This window comes from Lycium ferocissimum, chromosome 5, assembly GCF_029784015.1.
Source record: "Lycium ferocissimum isolate CSIRO_LF1 chromosome 5, AGI_CSIRO_Lferr_CH_V1, whole genome shotgun sequence".
Lineage (NCBI taxonomy): Eukaryota > Viridiplantae > Streptophyta > Magnoliopsida > Solanales > Solanaceae > Lycium > Lycium ferocissimum.
This window is the reverse complement of record NC_081346.1, coordinates 60,451,741-60,472,863: the sequence shown is the minus strand read 5'-3', so window position 1 is coordinate 60,472,863 and position 21,123 is coordinate 60,451,741. Positions and strand designations below refer to the sequence as shown.

The 21,123-nt window shown below is 33.0% G+C and overlaps 1 protein-coding gene across 4 annotated transcripts; it reads right to left on the bottom strand.

Annotated features, from left to right (window-relative positions):
- Positions 1–3,872: 3,872 nt before the first annotated feature.
- Positions 3,873–12,151, bottom strand: LOC132056988 (protein root UVB sensitive 5). Of its 4 annotated transcripts, XR_009415051.1 has the most exons (17): positions 11,882–12,151; positions 10,923–10,982; positions 10,218–10,369; positions 9,695–9,799; positions 9,198–9,264; positions 8,978–9,024; positions 8,818–8,896; positions 8,666–8,738; positions 8,434–8,523; positions 7,067–7,126; positions 6,795–6,908; positions 6,406–6,466; positions 6,212–6,330; positions 5,304–5,402; positions 4,960–5,230; positions 4,627–4,710; positions 3,873–4,426 (listed from the first exon to the last, which is right to left on the bottom strand). XR_009415051.1 is itself a non-coding variant. In XM_059449400.1 (16 exons), exons 1-15 carry the CDS (start codon positions 12,046–12,048, stop codon positions 4,997–4,999), a joined length of 1,524 nt encoding a protein of 507 aa, XP_059305383.1. In that variant the 5' UTR covers positions 12,049–12,151; the 3' UTR covers positions 3,873–4,426; positions 4,960–4,996. The 4 variants fall into 4 exon arrangements, 3 of the variants coding, with proteins under 3 accessions (XP_059305383.1, XP_059305382.1, XP_059305384.1); XM_059449400.1 differs by lacking the exon at positions 4,627–4,710 and having other exon boundaries at positions 5,304–5,399; XM_059449399.1 differs by lacking the exon at positions 4,627–4,710 and having other exon boundaries at positions 11,882–12,150.
- Between the last annotated feature and the right edge of the window lie 8,972 nt (positions 12,152–21,123).

The following is a 21,123-nucleotide window of genomic DNA, read 5'->3' as shown; positions in this document are numbered from 1 at the left end:
ATCGTTGTTGCTTGTTTTGCGAGAGGACTCTTCTTCCTCTTGTGTTTCATGAAGCTTCACAGGTGCTTGGGTAGATTCCACTTCGGCCATGCTCTCCAATTTATTTGTTAACTTGGTGATTTTAGCATCTTGATCTTTAACATACTTCGATAGGCTTTCAACTGCTTTCGTCAAATTTTCAAGTTGTTCTTCTATGGTTAAAGCATTAGTCATCATTGCATGCACCACCATCGTAGGTGATGGAGAAGAACATGGATTTTTATTTTGACATATGATGCGAACATGTTATGCGGACTAGATCCGATGTTGCTTAAGACATCATCATCGACTTGCGTGAAGGATTTCTTGGACTTAGATAAACTAAGTTGGGCAAGAACCCTCTGCCATTTTGGCGACATCCTCGCCTTTTTCTATGGTGTTTGCGGGAGATCTCATGCCTTTTGAAGAAGAACCAAAGACGACGATTCGATTAGCTTGCGAAGCTCGTTCTCTAGCGATTTGGCTTGGTTGACGGGTCTGATGCTCCCCTTAGTAACATCTAGGATGTTTTCCACGAGACGGAGAATTTGGATCCGATAATTTTTGCGGATGCGGATTTCGAGTTGACCTTCTTGGAAGCCATCTTAGTGTTTTTGAACTTCAATTGTTGGAGAGAGAGATAAGAGGTAAAAGATTGTCCCAGTTGGGCGTGCCAAATTTGTAACGACTAATCTTTCGTTCACGAAAATAATAATCAAGACAAGAAAAATAGCGACAAAGAATAATATTTGATTTCAAGAATTTGTGCGGGGGTTACAATCTTTATGAAATCTTAAATAAAAGATGTAATCCTCTGATTCTTCTCCTCACGATACGGCCGTCAATCAAGGGCTTTGCTTGTTCTTGAATGGACGAATTACTTGTTGTTGAGACTTCACTACGAATGCGGAGCCGAGCTTTAATCACAAACGTAGAGGTATGGAAACTTGCGGCTCACCACTTGGAGCGAAGACTTCTTAGTATGCGGAAGACTTGCGGCTGAGAGCTTCTCTATGTCTCTTTTTTCTTCTTTTCTTTTGGCTTTGTGAAGACCCCTATTTATAGTTGCAGGGGAGAGCTAGGGTTTGTATATGATTGGTTGAACCATGTCATTTGAACACTTGGCGACATTTGATTAGTTCTTCTATTGACTTGGCATGCTGCGTCACTTATACACGTGGCATGATTTTATTGGTCCTTGACTTGACTTGGCGCGCCACGTCATTTGACACGTGGCATGGACCTTGGGCTAATAGAGTGGGCTCATCATGTGAAGTCCAACAAGATCGACTAGTCCAATTGAATTAGTCTTTCAATTAAATCCATAACAATTGGACTTAAGCAATTAATCCAATTATATTAGCCCATAATATTTGTTCGGACTATTATACCTTGGATTTAATATAATTCGAAATTTCTTATGAATTTACTTTTAATAAAATTTCATCATCTACAATTTCATGTAAACTATTGTTAGATATTCTTTCAGTTGCCAAATTGGAATCTTATTTTCTAATTTACCAAAAACTTTCTATTTTTAAGCATCTGTTAAAATAAATTACCTGTCATCCAGTCCTTTTTTTATTTACAGATTACTCCAATGACACTGAATAGGAAGACGACATATTCAATATATTAGCAAAAGATATCATATATCCACATATTCTAATTTCTCCTTAGAAGAATCAACTAGGTTGCATTGTCCATAATACATCCTAGAACAAGATTATTAATTTTTTTTTTCAATAAAATCATTCACTCTGACTTTCACCTGATGTGGAATTGGAGAATTTGACATAGAACCCAATTTATTTTATTAATAACCAAGAAATAATTATAACAAAAGGAGGACTTAAAACCTTATCTCTGAAATGTGCTTACTAGCCTATTTAGGAAGTAAATGCTATGGTTGGAACAAATCCAATCACCTGTAAGAAACTAGCATCCTGTAAATGATTCTATTAAAGGTAATTGCTATAACAACTTTGCATATGTTTGCCATCTGGAGGGATTGCTTATTTGTAAAACCGTCGTCACTATGAAGATTGGCATGACATGGCCTTAAAAGGAAAGAGAAGTTGTTCAAGGTGGATCATAGTTCCACCTTGATTGTTGGTTAGCAATGGACTTCGCTTGAGCGGTGGGCTTGAGAGCTTAATTACCGGGGGAGAAAATATGAGACAGAAGGAAGACTTGGGTTATTTCAGAAAACGGGTCGGAGCGGGTAAATATGAGAGTGGGTTGTTTTTTATGAAATCGGGTTATTTGAATCAATTTGGGAATTTTCGTCAAATGAAGGGAATATTTGTTAACTTTGATAATGGCAAGGGCAAGACAGAGTTTTGAAGGCAAAACTCTGCCTTAAGGCAGAATTTTGGCCTGAAGGTAAAATTCTTCCTTAAGGCAGAGTTTCGAAGGCAAAATTCTGCCTTAAGACAAAGTTTTGCATAGGCAGAATTTTGCAAAATTCTGCCTTAAGGCCTCAAAACTCTGTCTTGCTAATCCAAACATCTATCTTGCGAAAATTCTTGCTTTTTTTTACTGAGCTGAGGTTTGAACCCAGATTCTCGGGGTATTAGGTGAAGGGCACAAATTAAAAACCACCAATTTGAAAGGTAAAAATTAAAGACCACCCCACATGAAGGGCAATCCGTGCAAAACAGAAAAAAATTAAATTTGCTATAAAAAAAAAGGGTCGAAGTGACGTTTACTTTACTTACCCATGTAGGTTAATCAAGTTAGTTTGCAATTAAAACAAAAATACATATTACATCTTATGCATGCAATTAAATTTTGGTCATTGTATTTGCCATTGATTTTCCTATAAAACTCCAAAACAATAACCATATAAGCAACTCTCCAGCCTATGCATGCAATTGTTCTTACCAAAAGTTGTTACCTGTTGCTTGATTGAAGTTGGTCCCTGCATAACTTCTCCAGCCTAGTTTGTTAGAACAATTTTTGAACTCTCAGGTAATGAATTGCTTGATTGCTATCAACTGTTGCAAGATCTCTCAATGTGTGTAAGTGATTCAACCTGCCAGACCACATAAACTATACCATATAACAATGCGTTAGTAACACCAATAGTTAAGGCAGGGAAGGAAACAAATTAATTCGGACTCCACTAAAATAGGAGCTCCTTGGAAGCCATAAAATATTTCCAAAAATAGTTACTTATCTGTCTTACCATAATTCGAATCATTTTTCAACACAAACAGTTGGGGATCTCGTGTAACTATCACTTATTATTTGCATTTATTCCAACCAATAAATAATGACCCTTTTTTTTTTTTTTTTTTTTTTTTTTGATAATCATTGTGTCCGAGCTAGCTTGTGCTCACTTCGACTAATTCCATAAACAATGATCTTTTCCTTAATTACACGATCAAAAACGCGTCCAATAAACTTACCAGCACAATCCTTTTCCTTCTAGGACTACTCGAGTACTAGATCTTATCAAATTCAGCCCCAACAATATCTAAGCCCAATTAAAATTAAACTTGCACGTGGAATTGGGCTTAATGTCTCAAATTGATCAGAAATGTTTTTGAAAGCTGCTGTGAACAATAATTCTAGATTAGATAAACTTTGGAGATGTAAGAAGAAATTGCACGAATTGTCCTTCAAATGGGCTTGTCTTTAATTTTTGTCCTTTAGCAATCAAACTTATATTAGGCATAAAGTTAACTTTAATCATCTGAGCGTAAACTTGTGAGATATTATGATGTGAAAATAAACTTATGCGCCGCGGGAAAATTGTTTGTTATGAGGATAAAAATTAAAGACCAGCATAAAATAGTGGCATAAGTGCCAATGACCCAAAAAAACAATATCCCAAGAAAAGAACAAAGGGAATGTGAATTTCTCGTGTTGTCTCCAAATATATTGATACAAGTAACAAGGAATACAACTTAGTTGTTATTTCACATAAATCGACTAAAATTTACTAGCACAAAAAGAAAGACCTAAAATGGTATTCCTGAACATGTCTTCTGTTTCATAAAGAATTATCCAAATGGCATTACTATACAGGTCCTCTGTTTTCATGAATTTTTTTCTCAAGAAAGAACTATGGAAGTTTGTCAGCAGCACTCTCTACAAACTGTAGGTAAAATTATCAAGAATATTTATGACTATAACAATTCAATTTGCTCCGATTATGCAGCGATCTCTTCCAAGGAGACGGGGCCATTGAAAACTTGTCATCCAACAGCAAAAGGATAGTGACTCAGAAGTCACAATATAAAATCGGAAATGAAACCACAGATCTTACTTATATACTGATCATCCATGCAAACTCAGTGAAGGTAAACTTGAGGCAACAGACCCATCTCACATGCAAAAAAGTTTAGTGCAAGGATTTTGTTGCATGATCAACTGCCAAGAGGTGTTTCCTGGTGTTATGCTGCAGGAAGAGTTAATTTCACGTATGGTTACTTCAATTTACTCACAATAACAGTAGATTCACTAATCTAGTTTTTGTCCTATTAGAGTAACTGAACTTTACCCTATTACTCACTGACCATAAAGACACAAATTTATCCATATATAACTGAAATCACCCTGATGGGTAGGTTTTGTCATTATAATGGGTAAAAGTTTTACAGTTATTGTGGATAAGTCAGGCGAGGGGGCCGAGCCAGCCTTAGAGATAGGGTTCGGCAGAACCTGGTAGCTTTAGCTCAAACCCTGTATTTATATTAAAATTTTCATTTAATATGTACAGATAATCTATCCATAACCCAGTAAGCAAAAACGATTGTGATTCAGAACCCATAAACTAAATTTCCTGGCTCCGCCTCTGGATGAAGTTCAATTATGTAACAACTAATAGTTTTGTAACTTTACTGTTTATAATGGTTATAGTTTAGTGACTTTATCATCATAGTGGGTAAAGTCCAATTACTTTATAAGACAAAAATTAGTTTTTTCACTTACTGTTGTAGTGGATAAAATTCAGTGGCCATATGTGAAACTAATTCAAGGCAGGAAGCTCCTTGATCGACATTTCTCTTGGGACCTTTAAACTTAAATTAGTTGTATCCCATCCAGCATCAGTTAGTTGTTGTAATAGATCAGGAAATCTATCCTTCAATTCGACTAAGCTCTGTTCAAGCCGATCAAAGATATTATCTGACCAGCCCCAGTTTTGATATAGCCAATAGGTTTGCCATACACTTCGTAACACCGATATGCTTGTGGCTCCTTCCTGCAGGAAGTGAGAAGAGTAAGCATTGCAAGTGAGCGCTATGTTTCTTTAGCAGAGTATAAATAGTGCATACCTTGAAAGATACAAAGACCTGAAAATCTGTTGGCTTCTGTTGATTTATTACAAGAAAATATTTTTCCTCCTTGTACAGATTAAGGAGTTGCTTGATCTGCTGCAAAGATAATACCAGATTGAATCAAAGTCCAACTTTCAAAAGTATAGTCAGCTATCTGACATGATGACATCTTTGAGTAACAAATCATAATTATGATTTCTTTAGTTCGTCGGACAGATCCAAAAAATTCTCCTAATCCATTTGCAGATTCTATGAGCAGTTCCTCATTAGATCCCTAAGGTCTGTACTGACAATTTCAAAGTCGGAATTATGCAAAAAGAGAAGATATTTAAACATATAATATCAGCAGAACCCTCAATTCCGATTTCTGCAGTAGGATAAACTACGCATTTGGGCAAGTATGATAGTAGGCTGGGAAAGTTGCTCTCAGGAAAGGCATTAGTGTTGCTTATCGGAAAAAAAAAAAAAAAAGGAGGAACGGTTAAGCAATTATAACATATCAAAATGGAACCAATATGTGTTACCTCATCAACCAGCCAAAAGGTCTGAAAATGGTAAACTGTAGGAATGAAAAGAACAATGTGGATGCATTTGGAGTAGATATTCAGATTAAGTTACACTAGAATATCAAGTTACACTAACCACTCTTAAACATTGCAAGTGGAATCATCTGAAAACTTAAGAGGGAGCCGAACAGGACAAATATTTGAACCAAACAGGTAAAATATACTGCATATTTTCAACATAAAGCAAAGTTCTAGCCACCTATTTCACTTCATGAAACTGGCATTGACTGCTATTCTTACATTATTGTGCTATTGTCCAACCCGGGATATAAGTTACTACATAAGCATAAATCAACTCAACTTATTCTAAAGTTATCTATGGGCCAAAGAAGGCTATACCATGGATCCGTATTTGCCTCCATTGATCATCTCCTGCAAAGATACCTCAAAAATAATACGTGGCTTTAAGAATCTTTGCCACAATAAAATATTCTCCGTCCTATTGCATTCACTGATTCCTGGTCCACATGGAGTAACAGGTCTGAGTTACAGCATAGAGTTGAAGATTGCACGGAAACCAAAAGTTACTTTACCTGGAACTGTACAGTGTAAAACATGGGAGTTCACTAATATTCGAGCCCGTTTGAGATTTATCTGCACAAAAGCATAGTAATCAGAAGTCTTTTGCTTTGTCCCAAATCCTTACTTAATTATCATTGACTGTACTTGATTTGCTGTTACCTAATTATGGAGAAAGAAAAGCTTTTCGAAATCTTATTGTCTAAAAAAAAGCTTTTAGAAATTGGATAGAGCCAATATATCAAACATTGGGCACCCAGACCCACAGAAAAAGATGAAGACGAGAAGGCAAAGTGTTAACAAATAAGAGACCACTTGATCGTAGTGCCAAAATCTGATGTTGACTACTTATTTTCTGGCAACTAAAATAGTTATTCAATATATACTAAGAATAAAGTCTCACCGTGTTGAATTGCAGAACTGCAAGAGACTGATAGCGAAACCAAAGATGTAGGATCCGCACACTTAACCATGTTAGTGCCAATGTAGGATAAGACTTTGAGATACCAGGTGTATCCTGCATTACATTTTCAGTTATTACAATTTTCAAAAGAAAAAGTAAGATCTAAAATCTGTTTTATGGAAAAGATGAGGATTATAGTGGGCGAGGACCCTTAGAAAATTATCATATGAAGGGACATAGCTTGTGACCATGTAAAACAGCATATGTCATACCAAGGCTAGTATGCCGAGAGAAAGACCTAGCAGCTCAGCAGCTACTTCCCAGACTTCCTCCTGTCATCAATATTAGGTTATCCAAATTACAAGAAGAAATCTATCTATAAGATGATTAAATAATATAATTGTGAAATGATTATAATATCATATGTGGTGCTTCAACATATCAGTGGTGCTTGGTTTTGGGTAATACATCAATTATTCTACTATGTGTTTTTGGATATAATTATACTTTTTTCTTGTTTGGTTTCAGAAAAAACATGGAAGCTATATTATTCTATACTGATAATCACACATACCTACTGATGAAACAGTCAACATAATATAAACAAACTTAAATTTGCAGGAACCCACCAATCACACGTTATTAAACCTGTAAACTGGAGCAGTCATAACTCATAAGCACCATTTGTGACTAATATATCAATCAACTATGCCCCCAAATAGTTAGGGTTGATAGCATGAATTCTATGTATTCATTTGCTTTATTTAGGTCTATTTCATTCCAATACTAGAAAAATTATCAATAACAGGTTCTCTAAAGTTCATAGTTATCCATTTAGGAACATACGGGTCTCTAACCAGAACTCCTAGTTGTGTTATTTTTACATTGGCCATCAAACTATCATGACCCTTCTTCTTTATCCGAGCTTGAAACCATTAATAATCTTATAAATACCAAAATACATGCACAAACTAGTAAATTGGAGCACTCAAAAAAAGTACACATTGGCCTTTCCTGCTGAAGAAAGCACTCAGGGAGTAAAAAGATGGAATTTACGATTAAACACATCTATGGAGCTGGAAATCCACAGTTGTTACATGTATATTTATTGATAAATTTCTTGATTCACCACAAAAGCTCAGCTACTATGGATATTAGTAAGGAAAACCATAGCAGCATGCAAACAACTAAGCTATCGATGTCAAACATAATACGAACATTAAATTCGGCAAATCCAGTTCACTAGGGGTGTGTTCGGTATGGAAGAAAATGTTTTCCTGGAAAATAAGTGATTTTCTTACTTATTTTCTTGTGTTCGGTACGTAAGCAAAATATATTATCCAAAAAGCATTTGTATATAATCTAGACAAATACTATGGGAGGTGGGTTGGGGGTAGGGGGTGTGGGTGGTGGGGATTGGGGCTACGAGGGTGGGGTGAAGATGAAGTGTGTTAGAGGGTGGGGAGGACACAATCAATGTGGAATGCCACTTGTGGAACTTGTTTTCCTAGAGAAAATGTTTTTCAAAAATTCTGACCAACCGGACATGGGGAAATTGAAAGACATTCAATGAAAAGTGATTTCCTCCAAACCAAACACACCCTAGATCTGATCTATGGCAGAAATATTCAAGTAATACCTTTGCTGCTACGTCTCCCAAATTTCCAGCCAGAGCAAAGTGGTTTTGTATAACCCGGAATGAAGGGTCCTTTAGCCCCCTCGCTACAGCCTACTTAAAATACCAACACTTAAGAAACCTCAAAAATTGACTTAGTACACAACTCTAGAAAAGAAAGTTATGTATCAGATTCATAGAGAATCATTTCCTAGGAATGCATGTAGACTAGCGATATTTCTAGTTAGCTAAATACCTTGGCAAGATTTCCAAGAGATGCTAAAGGTAGGAAATAAGATGGATAGAGAGGGGTACAGAGATCAAATATACTGCAGAAGAAATGATTTCCATCAGTTCACTTAACCAACAAACATTGATATACCCAAGAAAGACGAATATTCGCAATACCTTCCTGCACTGCCAATGAAATCTGCATACATGCGCCATTGTTTTGGATCATCATCAAAAAGATTTCCAAACCGCCCACCTGGAAGACATCAGCTTTACTAACAATTTTAATCAGATAGGTCCCTAACTCTGTTCTTATACTTATTTTAAACTACCAGACCTATAAAAAAGCGTCCAAGGGCACCAATTCCATCCTTTGAAACCCATCTGCAAAATCAATAGGACAACCACTAAACTATAGTGCACACTATGAACTTCAAAGCATAGCGCTATCCAAGTATTCTACTAGCTATCAGCATGAATTACAATAAAATATGAGGCAAATATTGAATCCTTTAAAGTCAAGCCCACATTAAAAATCTGAGAATAATGAACAGTACCTGATGGCAGCAGCAGAAGCAGCAGCAGTAGCAGCTGCGGAAGTTCCAGAGAAAGAGCCCACTCCAACTGCCTGGATGTTAGATATTAATCAGTACAAGCACGTGGACATGAATCCAACTATCATAAAATATGTTAGCAACTGATAAGCCCAGTGCAACTAGAATAAGTGTAATAACATGATTTACATATATACATGGGACCACATCACAAAAATTTAAGAAAAAGGGAGAGAATGAAAGAAAAGAAAGGCAACAAAACTTGACAGTTTAATAACATTTTGAACTTTCTGGAGAAGAGGAGAACTCAAAGATAAGTGTCAAAGACAAAAAAAGCGAGAGACCAATCTGTAAGCTAATTAACTAAAATTTTATTAGACAGTTTCATTAGTTTGTCAATCATTGTCATTTAGAAGGTCAGAATCCTGGCAAACAGTTGCAGCTATTACAAGCACATCTTAACATACCCAAGTGGAACTAATGGCCTGAATAAGATTGACATGCCTTTAAGAGACTTGAAGTCACCAGCGTGTGACAGATCCACCCAGTTACATTGGTTGGGAACTGAAGCAACATGTAGTCCAAGTAATCATCTGAAACTGTATCTGCAATGATAGTTCATATAAAATATTTAAAAAAATTACTTATAGCCCTTAATAACCAAAAAATATTAATGGTCAAATGGGCACTTGGCATGTAGGAAAATTAAAACTACTCCGTCTGTTTCAATTTGCTTGTCTTGGTTTGACTCGGCACGGAGTTTAAGAAAATAAAAATGACTTTTGAATCTTGTGGTCTTAAACTAAAGATGTGTGTAATGTAGCAAATTCCCTTTGAATATTGTGGTATTAAATATGACATGTAGGATGTTGGATGTAAAGAGTTACTAAATATGGAAACTGACCTTCTTCAGACTAAAAAGGGAAGTAAGACAAACAAATTGAAACAGAGGGAGTAGAAATATAGTGAAAAAGGAAATTAGAAAGAGAAGAAAATGGGAACAAATAATATGACGTTTGTTACCTGGGAAACCTGATGGTAACACAAAATCCTTGATAACCTTAGGCAGCCACGATAACTCCATGCCAGAGATATCAAGATCTTGGGATCCAGTAGTCGTGGGCACATGCTCCTCAAGAAACATTTTCATTTCAGAGTCACTATCTATAACATACCTATCCATGGAATCAATACTAACATGGTCAAACAGTTATTATACATGTCACTTTGCAAAGATAAAGTGCTATTCGCAGAGGCCAGAGGGCGATGTAGTGTTCCAACTACAGGTTCTACTGAATCCTGTATTTTTTTAAACTACATCCGGCCCTCCCCAGACCCCACTTGTGGGACCACACTGAGTATGTTGTTGTTGTACTAAGGTTTTAATGAATACTAGATTCAGAAACCATAATATTAATGGTACAATGAGTTTAGTGCTAAAAACCTTAAGGTCTAACTCATCAAGTTTAAATCTTGGATCTGCCTGACTATTCATTATAGATTACATACTCAGACAACAAACATAGCAAAGAATTATTTAAGCAACCACAGCTACACCCATTTTCAGTCAAATCAAGACTGGAAAAACATCAGGAAGTAATCTCCACATTCGATCAGCACACTTATTTATAGGTAGCATTCAATCAGTAAACATTGAGCAACAAAGAGATAAAGCCCAGGAAAAGGAAAATGAAGCAAAATGTCCACAAAAAGTGTTAAAGAATATACCTTTTCAAAGTTCCATTCCTGTACTTCTCCACTAAAACTATATGCCCTTTATCATTTTCCCTGTGATTAAGAGGACGGAGATGATTAGTCTACAAATACGCACCATTATCAATATATTATTCAACAACGCTCCAATCCCAAACTAGTTGGAGTAAGTTATAAGAATTTTCTATAATATTCAGCTCTACTTGTGCCCATTTTGCTCCCTACATAATAGACCTAAGGTAACTGTAACAACAATAATTAAACCTTAGGGGTCGTTTGGTTCGAAGACAAGTTATGCTAGAATTAGTAATGTTGGGATAAGTTATGTTGACATAATTTCTTATTGACTGTTTGGTTTGTTGTATTAAAAATAACATGGATTGCATAATTTCTAAAATAGTACTGAATATGGTTTATAAGTATAAGAATAGTACTGATATCATTAATGCCATGGTTTTACTATGTATAAGAATAGTAATGAATAAGGCGTATAAGTAATACTCGTATTGGTTGTACTAGACTTAAATTTGCGACCAAGCACTGTATTAAATTTTTAGACCAGCATTATTCTACATAATACACCCTACCAAACGACCCGTAATCCCATAGCAAAGGAAAATGTTAGCCAGTAACAACAAGAAAAACAGTCTAGAATCTTTATTGCGAGACTCAGTATTCTAAAAGTAAGTCCAATTTTTTTTTTATGACATGTAACCCGCAGCCGCTACCCTGCTCACAGGTAAATCCAGCTCTTGTGCAATAGCTCGTAAATCACACAGGAGAGATAACCCGCACTAGGCAAGCCCATGCGATGAGCTCGACCCAGAAGACAAATCCCCTGCTGTCGGGATTTCGAACCTGAGACTTATATTATGAAAGCCTCATGCTCAACCAGGTTAAAGTAAGACTGAAAAATCTCAATATTCGAGCTTCGTTACCAAAAATATAACTTGAAAAAGAAAAAAAGAATAGACCATACATACCCATATGAGTCTTTAATAGCTTCTTCTTCATCTCTGCTGATAGAAGAATCAGATAGTGGAGTACACAATAATCTAAAGGGATGAGTTCTAGTCCCATCATAATGTTGGGAACATGAAAAGCTTAAGATGGGGTAGTTGAATTGCAGAGAAAAAGACATTGTTTGAGTCTTTAAGAGGAAAAATTGGCAAAAAAATGTTTCTGTCTCTGTCTACCTCTGCCTTTTTTACTCCATTGAAGCAAAGATTTCGTTTTGCTTTGTCAGAAAATGACAAAAATAGTCCCTTATCTTTGGTGGTAGTGTTCGAAGTAATCCCTTAAGTACTTACTTGAGTAATTATGGTTCGTTATGTTTGTCAATGTGAGGACTTTTGATCTCCATTAGATATTTTACCCAAACTATGGTTACTACCAAAATTTAACCGAATTAAAACTTTAACCAAGAACTCCGTCAAAATCACATCAACGGCAACATTTTTTTTTTTTTTTTAATATTTTTATTACATAGGGGCAGGGAAAGGGGATTATTATAATGTGGGGATTCGAATCATCACCAACAAGGTGAAAGTTCGCCAACCAACTGAGCTACTAAATCCCTACCATCAACGGCAACATAAAAAGCTATGCCAAATACAAAAAGAATAGGCTAAAATAACATAAATTACATCTCAAAAAATTGCACCAAACTCTTGAAATAGATTAAAAAAAAGATAATACTAACATAAGCTACAAGCTGCTACAAAATTTTTATTTCCAAAAGAAAATTAAAAGGGTTCACATTAATATTTTTATTTTCATAATTCTGATTAAATTTAACAAGAAATTAAAGGGTTTGAATGCTAATAAGCATTTTTTTTTCCTGAAAATGCAAAATTGTTTACACTAGTAAGAACGTTATTTTATGTTTTTAAATTCCATATTAATTCAAATACACAATGATTTATGCCTCATTTTTTGTATACAAAATTGATTAGAAATTATTTCTCATGAATGTAAATTATTTTATGATAAGCTAAATTACAATCATAAGCTATAATTAAAAAGTTAATAATTATGCTAAAGTTCCGATAACATACTCAAATAGTGCACAAAATATTTGAATAGAAGAAAAACATATGCAATTAATGAAGTTTTGCTAAAATTAAAACATTCATTTTTTTTTCCTAATGGAAAAGACTTAAATACCCTTGGTAAGAATTCTTTAGGTTTAAAGTTTACACTAGTAAGAACGTTATTTTATGTTTTTAAATTCCATATTAATTCAAATACAAGTTTTGATCAATGATTTATGCCTCATTTTTTGTATACAAAATTGATTTAGAAATTATTTCTCATGAATGTAAAAGCGGAATATGTTTGGCCAATTAATTTAAAAAGTGATAAGCTAAATTACAATCATAAGCTATAATTTTCTCAAAAAGTTAATAAAATTATTTTTAGCTAAAGTTCAGCAAGCATAACATTTCTCAAAAGTTTGGCCAAACATCTCACTTTTTTAAAATATTTGAATAGAAGAAAAAATATGCAATTAATGAAGTTTTGTTTGTTGGCTTATTAACACTTAAAACATTACAACTATTATAAAACACCCTCAAATGTGTCAATCGGAGCCTTTAATGGAGAAGAGAATTCAAGGAAAAGGCATTCTTTTTGGTGGCATGTTTTTGATTTTTTCAAGTAGAAGAAAAGAAATATTGTTGTCTCCCTATCTAACTAGGTTTTAAAGCCACAGAGAGTACCAAAGATTTCGTTTGTGACTGAAATGACGGACGGAGAGGATTCCGGGTTTTATTGATACACTCGCAAAAATTTAAAATGTTTGTTTTGCACAAACTTTTAGGGGTCGTTTGTTTAATTATGTTGAGATTATAATATTATGTTAGGATATTTTTTATAGTAAAAAGTAACATTGATCAAACTAAAAAGTCTTATAAGCTATATAAATATAAGAATAGAATCGGTATTGCTAGGGGTCATTTGGTAACTAGTTAGGAGACAAGTTATTTATATATTAAATCCTGCAATAGTAAGTACCATTTTAAAAAGTTACTTTTTTAAAAGTACTTTTCAAAAAAACCCATAACTAATTGTATAAGTTATGAATTCCATGTATTATTTTGCATCATTTCCCCTGGAACTTGTAAAGAAAAAAACTCACTTTAGCAACTAAACTTACAATTAATTTAAAAAACTTAACTGATAATTATTTACCCTTAAGAATTAGTGTTTGGCTAAGCTTTTATATCATTGCCGTGTCATTAACGTAAAAATTTCTTCATTTTTTATTTTCTTTTATTATTTTTCTCTTTCTTCTAAAAACACACCGCCCCGTTTTTAACACCGCCGCCGCCCCTCCTTTGCCCCCACTCCCATTTTTTCTTCATTAAAAATACTCCGAAATCCTCTCGAAGTCAAAATCCCCCAAAAGCAAACAAGAAATTATTTTCTCTCACAAAGTTTGGCCATTAACATCTCACTTTAAAATAAAAGCACTTATTGAAAAATTGCTCGACTTTTACTTTGTTCTTTAAAAGTATGGGAGGAGTAGATTCATTAAACGCTAATCTAATAAAATAATTAACTTTACGTGAGACCAACTTTCATATCTTATGCATTTTCATTTTTCTTTTGGCTTATTAACACTTTCTATTTTTTTTCACTTAAGTTTTACTAATACTAATAACCGTATTAAATATAAGAAACGAAAGTGCTAACTAAACATAACTAAAGTACTTCTCCGGTTTTTATCCAAACACCCTCATAATGTGTGTCAGTTAAACAAGAATGGAGGGATAACTAAATATAAAAAAATTAAGATGGGGTAGTTGAATTGCAAGGAAAAGGCATTGTTTTGAGTTTTTTCAAGGGAAAATGGTAAAAGAAATATTGTTGTCTCTATCTAACTAGGCCTTTATTTCTCCATTGAAGCCACAGAGAGTACCAAAGATTTCGTTTGTGACTGAAATGTAAACGGACGGATACTGTAGGGGGAGAGTCCGGACCCGTATTGTACTTCATACATGCTTAGTGATACACTCGCAAAAATTTAAAATGTTTGTTTTGCACAAACTTTTAGGGGTCGTTTGGTTAATCTTCTTATGCAGAAATGAAAAGCTTAATGTCTGAGATTAACAACAATTAACATAAGGAATTAGTAGAGAATGCAACCCATAATTATTTCTTATGGAATAATTGTCATTGTTATTGTTATTAAAAGTAACATGTTACAATAATTTCTAATTGTATTGAATAGGATATATAAATATAAGAATAGAATGGCTAATAACAAATTGAGAGAGAAACTAGGGGTCATTTGGTAACTAGTTTGAGACAAGTTATTTATATATTAAAATCAAACCCATTTAAATCTATATACAAAGAAACAAACGAGTATCACGTTTGGTAAGAGAAGGAAAGAATAAGAAAGAAAAAGGAAAAGTTAATTTAAGTTATTCAATATATCATCCAATTAGAAGATGACATCCGTACAGTTGGGATCACTTTTAGTGTTTATTTTTTCCTCCCACGCGCTTTTAAGAGATTGACACTTTTCACACGTACCTTTTAAGATAACTAATACATGTAAATAATTATCGTTATTGTTTAGGGGTAAATCTATATATTATTTTATTCGGGAAATGATGTCTTTTCTCATTATTTTATTCAGGATAGAAGATGGAATAACTAATATATAAATTAACTAAAGCCTACATAACTAATCCATGCATAAAAATAATACATAGATTTCCTCATAATCAGTGCCGGTCTAAAGCAAGTAAAGCGCACGCTTTAGGCCCCCAAATTTGGGAGCCCCATTTCTTTTTAATAATATAGGTTTATAATTTTTTTCTTTCAGAATTTATTGAGAACTTTTAAGCGGAAAGGTAAAACAAAATTCATATGAATGTGTTAAGAGAGATTGAATGGATAAGGTATATTATCAATGAATTAATGGTAAATCACATTTCCGCCAATTTCATATCTTAACTATCCATTATTACATTTACCTACCTAAACTATTGCATTAAAACACTCCCAGATGTTGAGTTGGTCTTCATGCGCTTGTTGTCGATTGATTTTAACTCAAAGATCGAGGCGTGTTTTGATACAAAAAGAGTATAAGTTTAGGTAGATAAAGGGAACAATGGATAGTTAAGGTAAGAAACTCGTGAAAAAAGTGATAATTTAGCGGTGCTTTTGACCATTAACTCATCATCAATTGAAAAAAAAAATTATAATGGAGAAAATTATTCATAATTCACAAAATCTAATTATTCATAATTTTGCATCTCAAAATATATATATATATATATATATATATATATATATATATATATATATATATGTATGAAAACCTCCTTTTTTCTTGAAAAAAAATTGAGGCATCTCATTTCAGTTTGGTTTTAGGCCACCAGTAATGTTGAGTCTCCCCTGCTCATAACTAATCCCTTCATTACTTATACATGTATAACTCTAACCAACTACAACCAACCCATTAAAGTCATGTTTTATTATGTATATGATGGTACTGAATAGGGTATATAAGTAGTATCGCTAGTATTCGTCGTACTAGACTTAAATTTGCAATCAAACATTATACTAAATTTTATACCAGCATTATTCTACCTAATACACCCTTGACCCTACCAGACGACCCCCTAATCAGAAAAAATTTGGAAAAAAATTGTCCAAACGTGTGTTTGGTAAGAAATAAAACGTTTTTCGGAAAAATTATTTATCTTTCGAAAAATATTTTCTCAAAAAGTGTTCTATTGAAAATAACTCAGCGAAGTGAAGCTAAATCTTACAATATGGATTATTGCATCACAATCTTAGTAATTAGCATCTCCATTAGGTTTATGATTCTAAACTGAAAAAATAAAGTAGGATCTAATCCCAAACTTTTGAGTAAGTTATGTCTTCGTTATTGATGACTTTTTTTTTAATAGGTTTAATTGAAACAGTCCAATTATTATTAATCTAATAATTGTTCAACAAACAAACACACGTGCACACACAAAGATGCAAGAAATATGAAAACGTATAATTGTTAATTACAATTTGGTTATTACTCGGACTCCTTATCCACTCCAATTTGGGTGAGTTTCCATTAAGAAGCTTCAATTAGAAGTACACTTGTAAATCCCTTTTCAAGTTGGAAATGGCCGTTGTGCCATCTATATAAACCCCTGCGTATCAATCAATTAACAACATCAATTTTCAGCACAAATTTGTCATCTGCAACTCCATATTCTGACATTTTCTTGTGAGTTAAGAATGGAAAAATCATTCACCAACACTGAAACTTCTGATTTAGCAAATAATTCTAAGTGCTATTTGGCATTGGGGATATTAATTGGATTAATTATGGCATTAGGTATCGTGCTAGCTTCTTTGTTCTTTCCAAGGGTTACTAAAGAATTCCACGATCCCAATTTTTATCTTCTGTCAATTTCTCCTTCACCCTTTGCTGTGTCAACCGAAATCATGCCAGCTTCAGTCGTGCAGAATCCAGACAGTTGGAACCTTACTTTCTTGATCAAAAACCCTACCAATTATCATACTTTCTTCTATGATGACTTTGATGCTAAGATTTCTACAATGACACAATTCTCTGGCAAGCTAATGTTTCTGCTAAGTTTTATCAAGATGGAAAAGCTCAAAACTTTATTGATGCAACTTTTGGTGCTTTGCCTGAGATTTATGGTGATTGGATGGTTGATACTACACTTAATGATCTTGCTTCTGGTCATCTCACAAAATTTTCACTAAGTTTATATGGAAAAGTGCAAATAAGCCACCATGATGCACAACATGGCTTAAACTGTGGAGAACTACACGTCTTTTGTGAAGGTTTAGAGGTCGAGTTCTCACGAGACACCAGGTTTGGAATGTTAGCGGTTTCTTCAAATACATGCGAGCTAATTTTGCGAAAATTAAGTTGTTGAAAGAAGTTTGGGGCTATGAAGACATGGATAGAATTCGTGTTTTAGATAATTTTTTTGTTTACTTTCAATTAAGGATAATATTTTATTTTTTTTAATTGCGAAGCTTAAGAAAATACGTATACTCTCTTTTGTTCAAGTTCTTGTCTGCTTCTTTTGCTATGATTTGCAAATTCTAACTACACAAAGATGGTCACATTTTATAAATGCATACGCCATTTAGCAAATCTGTGGAGTCTCTCTTTCTTTTTTTGTCTAATGTTTGAAGTCACATATCTAATTTTAAATGTATGACAGAATATTTTAACATGTGTAAACAAAAAGGATTTAAACCAAGAGTGTGATGTCTCAAAACTTCGTATACCATTCCGTTGTAAATAAACAATCCTATCACAGGTCCAATGGGTCAACGGGTACTGAGAACTACATGAACATGGATTGTTTGTCAAACTTCACAATGTAAAATTAACTACTAAAATTTAAGCAAAATTTGCATATAGACAAAAGTATCAAGTTAATCTGCTGCGATTTTGTTTGGGGAACAAAGGCCTAAAGTTTCATTCCACGTTTGAGATTTCTGAAGTTTATCTATGAATAGTGTCTAAAGAAAGTTTGTCACCGGATATAACAAAAAATTACTTGTTTAAATTATAGCACTGTCAATGTAAAGAACTAAAGATTCAGTCCAAAAAGTTGCAGTAGGTTATTATCTTATTTGTCAAGTTATCATATTAGGATTGCTATAAAAATTTACTTATATTATATGTTGTAAATAAGTCTTAGAAAATCATATGCCGTAAAGTAAAAGTGTTACTACATGACTAGATTTCCAACTAATGGATATTTGCTTATATGGATTTTTTTTTTTTTACCTTGTCTTTCACGAAGTTTACATTTATCACAGAAAATTATAAGTTATTCTTCAATACAACTTCCTTTTAAGTGGTTTTAGGTCTATCTTGTCCCTTTACACACAATCACTCATAATGAATTCACATCTACAAAACGATGCATTTGGTTGTCGATGTAGGACATGTCCAAAATATCTCAAACAACCTTTTATTATTTTATCCTTTATATATGTGTACTACTTGAACCTTTTCGAAATGTGGTCATTCATAATGTCGTCTAGTATTGTATGAGCACACATCCATCTTAGCATCCGTATCTTTGAGACACTCATCTTGCACATGTGTCGGACTTTGGAGATCCACCATTCACTCCAATATAAAGTTGTTGGTCTTATAACTATTCTATATAACTTACCTTTCACTTTGATAGGAACTTTTCTATCACATAAGTCATAACACCTATATAGCACTTCACCTTTTCAACCATCCATTTTGATTATATGTGTAACATCTTCACCTGTCATTCCATTCACTTTTAACGAGTTGATATCTAAATTGTTTACATTTAGACACCATAATTCCGTCTAATCTCACATAGATTTTGCTGCTCTTGTGTTGACTAAACTTGCAACACATATATCCATTCTCTTATAACAAGCCTTGATATCTAAATTGTTTACATTAGACACCACAATTCTATCTAATCTCACATAGATTTTGCTCCTCTTGTGTTGACTAAACTTGCAACACATATATTCGATCTTACTTGTCCTAAAATCCTTACTCTAAAATGCTTCTCAATAGTATAAGCTTTTGATCAACACTCTCGCTGGCTTCATCAATTATTTGTTGTGCATATATTGTGTAAACATTCTTTACACTATATTATTACTATATATAAGGGAGAATTCCCAACTTTTGTAGTCCTCGCGTGATTTTTTTTCATTTTATCCCTAATTTAAGTTTTATTTACCTTGCAAGTTCTCACGTATTTTGGTAATTAAATAGCTATATGGGCTTTTTTAGTGATACAAGGAGTGGTGATGGAGAAAAGGTGATAGTGACACTATTAAAAATCTATTTATTCAACCAAATTTAATTTTATCCAAAAGTTTGTTGACTTTCTTATTGTGGAAATGATTATTAAACTTGTTTCAACCTATTGTTTTCCTACAAAATTTATTATAGACAAGTCAAAAATTATCGTGACATTCTCTTTCTACCTTAATACATGCTTATATTAAATTAAAAATTATTTTTTATATATAGCTAAAATATTTGAAATGAGTAATTAAAGAAAATATGGTTTACTTCTCCAAATAAAAAAATTACTAAATAATTGCAAACAAGAGTGATATTTTGGATATCGAAATATTTTACAAGAGAGGTGATATATAATTTAGGACAAATGGCTAGTTAAATATGAAATACTAAAAAATACATACACGTTTAAGAAATTACAATATAATTTTTTTTTTAAAATTAAAAAACAAATAATTTCATTAACTTTTGAATTCCTTTTGTACGATTTAATTTGAAGGAACATCTAAACTTTTATTTATTTAATTTTAAATGTTATCTTTATTGATAAGATAATTTCGTTGACGTCATCATAGGACAATTTGTAGCACCAAATATTTTTTATATTACTTGTATACCGTAATATATTTTTTTCAAAATTGGGTTAGTCAATAAAAGTTTAATTAAGAAAAAAATAACTAAGTTAATCCAACATAAGGCAAAACTCAATTTGAACCATTAAAGACTTTAACCCCAAATTAGTATAATGAAAAGGACAAGAACTTTGGTGCATGCATTTATTTGAAAATAATAATGAATTCTCTAAGAAAACTGTTGTTTTCTAACTTACAAATTTTTTTATATATGAATTTGTTGAACTACCTTAACAACTAATATAGTGTTACACAAACAAAACAAAAAGCAAGAGAGGCAAAAAAGCACACAAAAAAAATTGTAAATATAAATTCTAAAATAGTTTGGGCCTGGGCTTAGCACGGGTCAAATGACATTACTATGAAACGACTTAATAATACTACTTAAGACTTTATATTACAAAATATAAAGATATGTTTCCTTATTTACAAAATATAACTGATACTTTTCTTTATTTACAAAATACAACGGATCTTCATCTTTCATACTTTAATTTATTTATTTTTTTCAATTTTTTATTTTTCTTAATAATTTTTTTTTTAAAAAAATGTTTTCGCTCAGAGCTTAAAAAATTCACTCAATTTTTGTGTAACAAAATTGTATGACATGTGTATATGTAAGTAAAATTTTTAATACAGTTTTCATACACAAAACCGTGAGCGAATTTTTAAGCCTTGAATATTATATGAAAGTTGTATACAATGTTGTTGTCGTTATATTAATTTTCAGAAACCTAACATGAACTTTATACACTAAATATGTGAG

Excerpts from the sequence above, each read along its gene's own strand:
- LOC132056988 (XM_059449399.1), bottom strand. The coding sequence starts at position 12,048 with ATGTCTTTTTCTCTGCAATTCAACTACCCCATCTTAAGCTTTTCATGT. Across the intron at positions 7,127-8,433 it reads TGGGAGACGTAGCAGCAAAG|GAGGAAGTCTGGGAAGTAGC; the intron begins GTATTACTTGAA and ends TATTGATGACAG. Across the intron at positions 6,331-6,405 it reads TTTACACTGTACAGTTCCAG|GAATCAGTGAATGCAATAGG; the intron begins GTAAAGTAACTT and ends CATGTGGACCAG.